The sequence below is a fragment of the Protopterus annectens genome, chromosome 16.part0 (assembly GCF_019279795.1).
Source record: "Protopterus annectens isolate FY-2018-M chromosome 16.part0, PAN1.0, whole genome shotgun sequence".
In the NCBI taxonomy this organism is placed as follows: Eukaryota; Metazoa; Chordata; order Ceratodontiformes; family Protopteridae; genus Protopterus; species Protopterus annectens.
The window spans coordinates 814,848,490-814,860,721 of NC_056750.1; the positions used below are offsets into that span (position 1 = coordinate 814,848,490).

The following is a 12,232-nucleotide window of genomic DNA, read 5'->3' on the forward strand; positions in this document are numbered from 1 at the left end:
ATTGCAAGTTTGTTTTATGTGTATATGAGATGAAAGAGGTGAATGATGCTTACCTGCTCATACACACACACACACACACACACACACACACACACATACACACACGCACACACACACATACACACACACACACACACACACACACACACACACACACACACACACACACACACACACACACACACACGCACACACATTTTATACATATATATTTAAAATGTTTATTGCTGTCATACTGTTCTTTGTATATATGCAACATGGATATTTCTGTTCTTAAGCATGGTAATGCTACAGCTTTGTACTTTAGTATTGTAGATGGTACTATTATAAACACGCTGTCCGGTTCAATTCACAGCTAGAGCGTCTTTTGCGTGGAGACATGCGTGAATGGGTGTACCTTCGTTGAAGGTTGTGCATCAGGGCTGTTAACCCGGCACGTAAAAGTCAACTACCAATCATTAGCGGACCGGAGTTCCGCTGTGGCGACCCCTAACCGGGAAAAGCCGAAAGACACAAACAAACAAACTAATCTTTGGCATGTGTCTCTTGCATTACAGAGTTTGTTACAAACTGATCTTCATTCGGAAGTCTTGGGTTTGATTCTCTCAAATTATACTTATAAGGTGTGCAACTGAGCAGGATAATTAAATGGATAATGCTCCTAACAGAAACTTAAAAATAACTTAGTTGGATTACCTGACTAACCAATAAAACATGTTACTAGTTGTCTAAAGCATGTTTCTACCACTAAAACAACCACCCTCTAGATGTTTTATATGAAGTATGCGACTTTAAACAAGCACCCTCTAGATGTTTTATATGAAGTATGCGACTTTAAACAAGCACCCTCTAGATGTTTTATATGAAGTATGACCACCCTCTAGATGTTTTATATGAAGTATGACCACCCTCTAGATGTTTTATATGACGTATGACCACCCTCTAGATGTTTTATATGAAGTATGACCACCCTCTAGATGTTTTATATGAAGTATGCGACTTTAAACAAGCACCCTCTAGATGTTTTATATGAAGTATGACCACCTTCTAGATGTTTTATATGAAGTATGACCACCCTCTAGATGTTTTATATGAAGTATGACCACCCTCTAGATGTTTTATATGACGTATGACCACCCTCTAGATGTTTTATATGAAGTATGACCACCCTCTAGATGTTTTATATGAAGTATGCGACTTTAAACAAGCACCCTCTAGATGTTTTATATGAAGTATGACCACCCTCTAGATGTTTTATATGAAGTATGACCACCCTCTAGATGTTTTATATGAAGTATGACCACCCTCTAGATGTTTTATATGACGTATGACCACCCTCTAGATGTTTTATATGAAGTATGACCACCCTCTAGATGTTTTATATGAAGTATGCGACTTTATTATCTTATCCCCCCATAGGAACTATTAGGCTAGCTGCCCTTGCATGCCACTGTAACCCTAGGTCATTTCCTTTTTGTTGCTCAAATTAATCTATCCTATTTGGTGTTAGATTGGCCTTACCCATCCCATGGTTGATAATTTTATATTATCCCTAATCAGGATAACTAGGATCGTACCATAGATGATTTGATGGGACCCATGCATGGGATGAAGCATGCTGAGCACAACTGCATTTGTTTAATATAAATGACATGTTTTCTTATTATAGAGTCAGTGCTACTAGCTTGCTCCCTCATCTATACGTTACTGAATCTCGGTCACTGCCACACACTTCCCTGCGCTCTCCATGTTACAACGTACTAGGGATAAAACCCTCTCTAACCTTTTGCTGCCTACCCCCTTCAACAAGCAGTTATTGATTGCCAAAAGCCTTTTCCGCAGCACATTCATCCTTTTTGTGCTTCTGCGCAGCTTTAAAGGCCCACTCCCACAGTGTAAATGTTTTAGATACATAATATATCACTGCTTGATATAACCTTCTGTTGTCCACAGATAAATGTATAATTATTATGATTCACCCTGATGTTGCTTGGAATACCTACTTGTCTAGCTGCTGCTTTACTCTATATGTGTTTAACTCAGTGAGCATTTATTGCAAACTGGGTAACTTGTTTCACTGCTATATATCCAATTACGGTTTACTATCAAAAGAACGAAAATCACATCTGTGAACGGTGATTTCTGCGACAAATAACCTCGACTCATACATATTAAGTAGGTTGTATGGTCGACGCAACAAGATCGACAACTTTCTGTCGATCTTAATGTGTGTATCTCCCATTGACAACCATGCTTTGAGTTCCTGCCCTGTGTACGTCCTTCTAAATGGACGTACACATGAACATCGACATTCCGACTGTCGCTCCTACCATGTTCAAGGAGGAGGCTGTCGTGCAACTGAATGTCGACATTTTGACTGTAAGCCTCCAATTACATGTTATTTTGTAAAATTACATTCTTTTTTAATTAATAATCTAACATGTTAAAAATGAATAAATTCTCAAATCAAATAGACAAATTATGGAACTCTCTACCCCACACCAGGCAAAACACACCTGAATCTACCAGTTTCAAACTACTATTTGAACATGTATCCCACAACTAGCATTGCACCTGCACCAAACCTGACTGATAAGATCTCTATAACTCTCTCAATACACTGTCCATGCCTTACCTCATTTTCTCCCTCTCTTCAGTGTTTACTACTACTAAAAAAAAAAAAAAAATATATATATATATATATATATATATATATAGGAAATCTCATTTGTTCATAAGTATTATTTAATATATACACACTGGTAACTTTATTTTTTCTCACAGTGATCTTCACGGAAATGTTTTTTTTTTCTTTTTGAGCCTGTATCTACTAGGAAACTGCATTGAATACTACTTTGTACAGACTAACTAGAAGATGTGTATTCTGCATCTTACAGTTGTTGTGTCTTTCAGCTTTTCCCGGTTAGGGGTCGCCACAGCGGAACTCCGGTCCGCTAATGATTGGCAGTAGATTTTTACGTGCCGAGTTGCCAGCTCTGACGCACAACCTTCAACGAAGGTACGCCCATTCACGCATGTCTCCACACAGAAGATGCTCTAACTGAGAACCGAACGGGACAACATCTTACTGTGAGGCGACAATGCATGTATGTATACTATTGCACTATCTAATTATTGTATATTGCTTATATGTCTGTGGAGATTTTCTCCCCGAGCCTCCACTAAAAATAGGCTTCTGGCTCAGTCTGACTTTCCCAGTAAACAAATGTAAATAAATAAACTAAATAAATAAATAAGTAATAAATTAAAAAAAAAAGCACTTGACTGAGCATGGATGTATGTTTTTGCCTCTGTTCATATCAAAGAAAGTCTGTTATTGTATTTCAGTCCAATTGTAAATGGTACATGGGGATCTGGAAGTGTAATTTCTTTCTAAGTTTAAATGTTATATTAATTTGTTGAATTGGTAAGTGAAATCACCACTTTTGACGCTTTATAATGAAAACCTGTAAATAATGTGTATACATTTCAGATTACTAATCAACCTCTATGATTTTGGAAGTTAGAGGAAAGCAGAATATCGAGGTAAAACCCACAAAACAATAGGGAGAACATGCAAACTTTACAAAGGGTAAATGTGTAAGGTAAAGTTGAAAACAACACAAATTTAGTTAGGTAACAGTCCTAGGGACAGAAAAAAAAATCCTTAAAAATGAAAAGAAATTGGCAGGATTCATAGAAAGTTAGTTTCTGGTACAGTAGGTACGTGTGTGATACAGAAGGAAGTATAACCACATGCAAACATACACACAAACGTGTGCACACGCATACACACACACACACACACACACACACACACACACACACACACACACACACACACACACACACGCACACGCACACACACACACTTGCATACACGCACAGATGCACACACGTACGCACAGACACATACACACACACACACACACACACACACATACACACACACACACACACACACATGCGCGTGTACACACACACTCACATACACACGCATGCACGCACAGACACGCATGCACGTGCACACACACGCACATACACACATGCACATACACACACATACACGCACATACACACGCATGCACACGCACACACACACAGACACATACATGCGTGCGTGCACGCACACACACACAAAAGTTTGCTAATGACGTCAATAGTTCAACAAGTAAAAATAATAAACAAATTGGAAGCAAATCCAGTAAGCGAGTTTTATTGTTGGTTTATTGATATGGAAGAAAGACCTGGCAATTTATGTATATTCCCAACTTGTCTAGAGGATGATGGTGACCGTTGGGATCATTATAGGCAAAGGTATACCAAGGTTGGGGAGAAGGAGGTGACTAGTATGGGTGCAAGCAGTTAGAGGGTGTGATTAACTCCTTGACTAGATGATCAAACATTGTGAGTATGTATTTAAGCTTCCACAATCACAATTTTAAATGATAATGACTATGTAACTAGCTGGCATGTATATACATAATAGGTGTTTTCTATGTTCACACACTGGCTTCTGTAAAAGCGCAGTGTTAGTAGTGCAGGCTCACCTCTGGTGCAGAAGGTTTTGGGTTATATTCTCACATCAGGTAGATGGCTTGATGACACCACAGTGTAGCATAAAGGAGGTGCTGCACTCCTGAGTATGTCACACTTTGGATGAGATGTTAAAAAAAGGTCCCAACTTCTTGAGTTGGTGGTACATCAGGTGTATGTAAAAGATTCCATGGCACCTATTGCAAAGAGTAGGTTAAGTTCCCTGACGTCCTGTCCAAATTTCCCCAAATAATATAACTACCACCAGAGGTCTCCTCTGTAAAGATGCCATTAGACTAGTTGGAATAACCCGGTCAACAAAGAATAAATAAAATAAAAGTACTTTTATCTAGTCTAGCCAACAGGACTGGAACATTATGGAGATCAGGTGAATTTTGTTTTTTTGTTTCTTGTTCCTCAACTTTGTTGGTGGGTTCCGTCTGACACCATCAGCTAACACACTGACTGAACCAGCTCTGCTATTGGAGTTGTTTTTGACTGGACAGCACTGGGGCCAAGGCATAAATCCCTTGTGTTTTACTACTGCATACCAATGCCAGTGAGACAAGAGTGCCTACTTCATTGAAAGACATCCTGCTAAATAAACTGCAGAACAACAAGATATAACAAACTCATGACGTACTACCTCAAAAAATGTTGCATAGCAGAGTTGAATGCCATTGAGTACTGTGTGATCTGCCCTGGCACATGTACACTCCCAGTTCTTAATCTGAGATGATGGTAACCCTGGAGTCTTCTGTGTGCTATAAAAGTATTGTATACAGCAAACAGCTTAATGCATTCCCTTACAAGCATAGAATATGTAGGCTTGTATTGTTTGTTCTCCTTGCATATCTACAGCGGGGGCCTGCTGTACCATTCATTATGCCTTTTTTCAACCCCCCCATCACAAGTGCCATGCATTGTATCTACCCTCTCTAGTGCAGCACATTTACCGGACACTTCCGTAGCTCCGTATACAGTGACACTATCCAAATTATGGCATAATATGCTGCGTAAGCAATCCATACGCGAGTTGCTCAATTGCTTCCCAGTAAGTTGTAGCATGGGCAGCACAATGAACAGCATTATCGATTCACAGCAAAAGGTTCTATGGTCAATTTGTTTCTCAGCTGAGTGCCTTCTGTACAGAGCCTGCATACTCTCCATGTGTTCGAATACGTTTTCTCTGGATATTCTGTTTTCTATGTGTATGTCATTCGGAAAAAAGAGGAATGTCTCAATTGATTGATCACCGTTTGAGCGAGTGATGATCAAGCAAAGAAATATAGGGGAAAAAACATTGACAGTAGAGTTTTTTTCTTCACTGTTATGCAACCTTTCAGTGGGAATATATAAATTTGAGGGGGTGGGAAGTGCAGGAGGAGGATTTGTCCCCTTGTAAAAATAACTTTCCTCAGAGGTTTGTTGGAAGTTGTTTCAGACTTTTTTTTTATCAATCAGCAGTTGATCAAAGAGCTGTGACTTGATCAACATGAATTTGGAAGAAAAGTCTGGCAAGTTACTTCCATTCTTTACTTGCTTGGTAATCTCTATGGATGGTGTCAGCTGTTGTGCAGGTATTATAGGAGATAGACGTGACTCTATGATGGCACAGCATTGGATGGTAGCTGTAGCATAACTGAGAGACTCTTCTCACCACATTAGCATTTGGCGCTAAAGCAGCTGGGGTCTTGGATATAGTGCAGTAGTCTGCAGTACAATACGCAGTTTATTTTATTTATTTTTATTTTTAAATTTGATAACCAAATAGACCTACTACTGCAAGGACACTTTTCAGGCACAAACTGCTTCTTAATCCCAGAACCATTGTACATTTATTGTCCACGACAGTAGTGCAGTATTAAGCTGTTACAGTTATTACATTAGGTACTAAAATATGCTTAACAACCATGTTATAGTGGTGTCTGTTAAGAATCCTAACAGTACAAATCAAAACAAGATAGTGAGATAATAAACTAAATCAAACAGAATGAGAATGGTTGTTAGGCAATAGAATATATTATTATATTTACATATATACAGTGTGAAATTGTCAGCAGATGGTTGCAAAACATAACATATTTCTGTAACATGCAGTGCGACTTAATTCTCAGCAGCCTGTTGTAGAACATATCAGTTTTAATATCCTGAGATAGAGGTTTATTTAGAATACAGATCCCAACACATGAACAATATATTTAGTGTGCACATGGGATCAGGGGCAAGGAGACAGGTTTACCTCTGACTCAATTGTGTTATATAAAGTGTATCTTGAGAATGGTATGGTGCCGTACTTAGAAATGAGCACTTGGTGTCAGGACACATAAGGGGTGTGTCACATTTTGAATGTAGAAGTCAGGATAAAGGATGGGATTGGGATTACTCTAGACTTGAATACATTTTAAATTGAGTACTTGAGACCTGGATGAGGCAGAGTGCAGGTACCATAGACATGAGTACTGGCTATATATAAACTCTAATCAGGAGCATGGCACAGAGTTCATGCCATGGATATGCCCGATTAAAAAATGCTTAAGGGAGTGGTGGGGTATGTAGTTCATGCCATGGATATGCACGATTAAAGAATGCTTAAGGGAGTGGTGGGGTATGTAGTTCATGCCATGGATATGCACGATTAAAGAATGCTTAAGGGAGTGGCGGGGTATGTAGTTCATGCCATGGATATGCACAATTAAAGAATGCTTAAGGGAGTGGTGGGGTATGTAGTTCATGCCATGGATATGCACAATTAAAGAATGCTTAAGGGAGTGGTGGGGTATGTAGTTCATGCCATGGATATGCACGATTAAAGAATGCTTAAGGGAGTGGTGGGGTATGTAGTTCATGCCATGGATATGCACGATTAAAGAATGCTTAAGGGAGTGGTGGGGTATGTAGTTCATGCCATGGATATGCACAATTAAAGAATGCTTAAGGGAGTGGTGGGGTATGTAGTTCATGCCATGGATATGCACGATTAAAGAATACTTAAGGGAGTGGTGGGGTATGTAGTTCATGCCATGGATATGCACGATTAAAGAATGCTTAAGGGAGTGGTGGGGTATGTAGTTCATGCCATGGATATGCACGATAAAGGAATGCTTAAGGAAGTGGTGGGATATGTAGTTCATGCCATGGATATGCACGATTAAAGAATGCTTAAGGGAGGGGTGGGGTATGTAGTTCATGCCATAGATATGCACAATTAAAGAATGCTTAAGGGGGTGGTGGGGTATGTAGTTCATGCCATGGATATGCACGATTTAAGAATGCTTAAGGGAGTGGTGGGGTATGTAGTTCATGCCATGGATATGCACGATAAAAGAATGCTTAAGGGAGTGGTGGGGTATGTAGTTCATGCCATGGATATGCACGATAAAGGAATGCTTAAGGAAGTGGTGGGATATGTAGTTCATGCCATGGATATGCACGATTAAAGAATGCTTAAGGGAGTGGTGGGGTATGTTTGCATTTTGTGGCTAATACTAGTGAGAGAAGGGGATACAATAGTGGGGGTTTGCATATGTACATTGGGACTGAGAAGATAACATTGATGCAGAGGAGAAGAGTCAAAGGACAGCTTAACATTGCTGCTGCCAGAAATACTATGTGTAGATGGGAGTTGGGGACTGATTGTGTTTCCTGTAAAATAACAGCTGGAGGATGTGCATGGCGATTTCGGTATTTTTAGACTTGTGCGGAAATGACAAATGGGAAGATCTGGGAAATGATCTATTCCTGACATAAGTATTTCTAATTTTAAACAGTGGGACAACCAGTAGGATGGTGGTCTACCTTAGACAAGACCACTGTCCTATTTTAAATGTGTGCACAATGAAATGGATTGGAGCCTAACCTAGACACAAACACTTCCTTTTACTTACAGTATAAAATGACTGGATGTAGGCTTGATTGGTGGTGACATTGGAGTATAAATGTAGATTATACATGGTATATACACATGATCTTACATGCATGGAAACACATGCTCATGCACACACACATGCAGCCACAGAAGCGCACATAAATACACACACACACACACACACACACACACACACACACACACACACACACACACACACACACACACAAAGGAATTGTACCACATTTATTATTATTACACTGTATTACCGTTTTGCAGACCTTTACCAATTTTATCCAGTTAAGTGCGGCATTCTGACATGAGAGGCCTAAACTCAGTGGCAGAGTTTGGAAATGAAATGCTGGAGGTGGTTGGTATCCAGACATATCTAGCTGAAGTGCATCTTTGCCAAGGAAGGAAGTCATGGACCCTACTATGTTCCTGTCATCTGCGCTAATACAAGCTGAAATTTAGTGAGTACCTCCAGCAAGACAGCCTGTGCTACGTAAGTCTGTGGAGCGGGAGTGATGCTAGTCCTCAAAACAGGAAGGACAAATGAGTCACACACACACTCACACCCTGCTGTCTTATGGTCATACTGGAAGGACAAATGAGTCTCACACACTCACACCCTGCTGTCTTATGGTCATACTGGAAGGACAAATGAGTCACACCCTGCTGTGTTATGGTCATACTGGTAACTTTGGAGAGGATGCTTTTCTGTCTGGCACCTGAGCTTCCAGTGGATTTTGTCTATAGCACCTCTTAAAAAATATCATAGAAGAAAGCCACAACAGGTAACAGACTCCAAAGTACATCTTGACAGAGACCGATGACTATCTGTAGCCAGATGGAGACATAAAAATCATGGAAGTTTGTCTTCAATCCAGTTCATTCCTACTGGGTCAGTGATACAGTAGTAATAGTAAGTTGCAATACTTTGCACAGTGTGTACATTTGGGTCCTTGTTTCCCTTGCCAAGTAAAATTAACTTGGTTGACAAAGTGTCTCTTATACCTTGTTTAGGGCTGCATGATGCTAAAGACTAATGTCTCGACAATGACTACAATAACCTGGGATTGACTAACAACTAACTACCTGCTTCTACTTAATCCTTGTTCCCCTCCTCATACCACAACTTACTAACTTCAAACCAAATGTCAGTCTTTGTCTCCCCTTGTTTTTCTTTGTATTTTTGTCAGCTACCTTATACAGATGCGCATGTAATCTCTTATTTTCTCCTCTTTCTATAGTCACAATTGTATGCTAGAAGGTTAGCATTAATCATCTGTTATACCAAATTATGTATGCAAAATATACATGTAACCAAGATGAAAATAATGTTTACAACGTAGAAAATAAAAGTAAACTGCATATTGCATATTTATGTGAAGACTGGAGGTCCCTGGGTCTCCACTGAAAAGGGCTTCTATCCCAGCTGGACTTTCCTGCTCAAGAAAAATGGATAAATAAATTAATAACAATCAGGATGTTGGAGCGAGTGTTGACTTTCCTGTGTTACAATGTCTGGAATACTGTTGACACTTACTGCAGGCTAGGATTATGGAAAGTAGCAGAACCTATTTCCTCTACCATCAGGGGAGATACTAGGGGGAAAAATAAAAATCACTGAACCTCCCATGGATGATGGCATTACACCAGCACTGCACTGCACTGCACTTTAACCTCTGAAAGGAACAAATCAGCAGGCGGGATTGTACGCTAAAGGGGAATAAGTGGGTATAGGGGAGTGAGAGGGCAGAAGATAAAAAGCCAATGCAAAGATAGGAGGCTAAAAAGAAGTCGAATGATGTTCTACATTAAAAAAAACAATGTGAATTAATGTATATGCTGCAATCTGAATGCAAAATGAAGTTTTATGACATTGAAAGTGTAAAGGTCAAAGTTAATACCCATTTCTCCTTTATCTCCTTTAGGACCAGGTTTCCCATCTGCTCCAGGGTGTCCATCTCTTCCATCTCGGCCAGGGACTCCATTGTATCCTGGATGTCCTGGAGTTCCTGGAATACCGGTCTCTCCCTTAGTGCACGTGTTCTGTGTCTGTGCTGTAGATTGCCATATGAATGCCAGTTGCAGAAGTAAGAAAACACTTAAAATAGCCATCTTCAGCTTTCTTGCCCTACAATTAAAAAAAATGACAATCAGACTAATCAACCTGTACTGAAAAAAACAGGTGGTTTTCAACAGACCTGAATAACTAAGGCAAATATAAATATTATTTAGCTAGGGGAACAATTATTCAGTTATATAAGTTATTGGAGCAAAGAACTCTAAAATTGTTCAAAGAAATGATAAATGAAAATATTTAGCATCTATATTTATTTGAGCTGACTCTTCAGGACACCAAACATACCCAATTGACTTGAACTGAGAACCAAGCCCTACTAAATCTGGGAAACACAAGTTTCTGTTTTTGCACTTAAACTAGAATGTTCTAATGGTGATCTTAAATACTATGCTGTATTCTCTATGCTGTGGTGGGTTTCTGCATTTAGAAATGGTTTAGCAAGTTATCTCCTGGTGAGTCTAGGAGGCGCTGCTATTGTTCTGGTTGAAATTTATTACCGTTTGCATGGGCAGTGTGTTGTTTCATAGACCGGTGTGATCTGGTTTGTTATTTGAACTCGGTGTGTCCATGGATGCCCCTTCTCCACTCTGTTGGGCTGCGACTACACGTAGGTGCCTGAAGATACCTAATCAGACTTCACCTCAAAACCAAACCCCACTACATCTCAGAGGTGCTGTGAATTCCACAGGGTTGTGCACTGCTGAGAACTATTTGCAACAATTCTAAGTGTTTCGCACCATCTGGCTCTATAAAAACAACCCTGCACTCTGATATTTATAAGTACTCTACTAACAGGACATCACTATTCATTCAGGAATGCACACACGTCTGCAGAAAGGTGTGGAACTGTGAACAATTAGCTTTTCAGAAAAAAAAGGAAAGAGAGAGAATTAAATTATTTTAATTATTTCAATTCTGCTTAAATATTTGAGTTGCACTTAGTGATCTGTGTGATAATTTTTGTACTATTCTGCTCTGGTCCATCTGTTTGCATTTTTAAGTTTGTTCTGGGTCCATAGTGCTGTTGTTTAATTCACAGTTGCAGCAGAGATAGTGCGTACTCCTGTGAGATTTTGTGCTTTAGTCATTTATTATTACATTTTTTCCATAAAAAGTGTTACTGATAAATTTCTACATAGCCTGGTGCCTGGTGCTCTGGTCTATCTGTTTGCATTTTTAAGTTTGTTCTGGGTCCATAGTGCTGTAGTTTAATTCACAGTTGTGACAGAGCTGTGTACTCCTGTGAGATTTTGTGCCTTAGTCATTTATTATTACATTTTTTCCATAAAAAGTGTTATTGATAAATTTCTACATAGCCTGGTGCCTGGTGCTCTGGTCCATCTGTTTGCATTTTTAAGTTTGTTCTGGGTCTATAGTGCTGTATTTTTAACAGTTGTGGAAAGATTCTGTTTCTGTGTATTTCATACATCTATTTCTACAAGTAGAATTACTTGTAAAAGCTATCTGTTTGTATTTTAAAACCTGCTGGGCTATAGTCTTGTAATTTAATTCACAGTTGTGGCAGAGTTGTGTACTCCTGTGAGATTTTGAGCCTTAGTCATCTATTATTAATTTTTTTCATAAACAGTGTTACTGATAAATTTCTGCATAGCCTGGTGCCTTAAACCATGGTAGAAGATCGGTAGTGAATGGTTTCTGCTTCAGTTTGTGCTTCACTGCTTTTATATTCTGTTTATGTTTTAACTTAAAGTTACATTCTGTATCTGTCCCATCCCCCA

General features: G+C 39.3%; 1 protein-coding gene across 1 annotated transcript in view; it reads right to left on the minus strand.

Moving 5' to 3' along the window:
- The window catches only part of LOC122791035 (adiponectin-like), a 276,275-nt gene that overhangs the window by 236,248 nt on the left and 27,795 nt on the right, over positions 1 to 12,232 (minus strand). The window contains exon 2 of the mRNA XM_044058810.1: positions 10,318 to 10,544. Coding sequence (XP_043914745.1) covers positions 10,318 to 10,528 — 211 coding nt within the window. The 5' untranslated portion in view covers positions 10,529 to 10,544. The remainder of the gene's footprint in view (positions 1 to 10,317; positions 10,545 to 12,232) is intronic.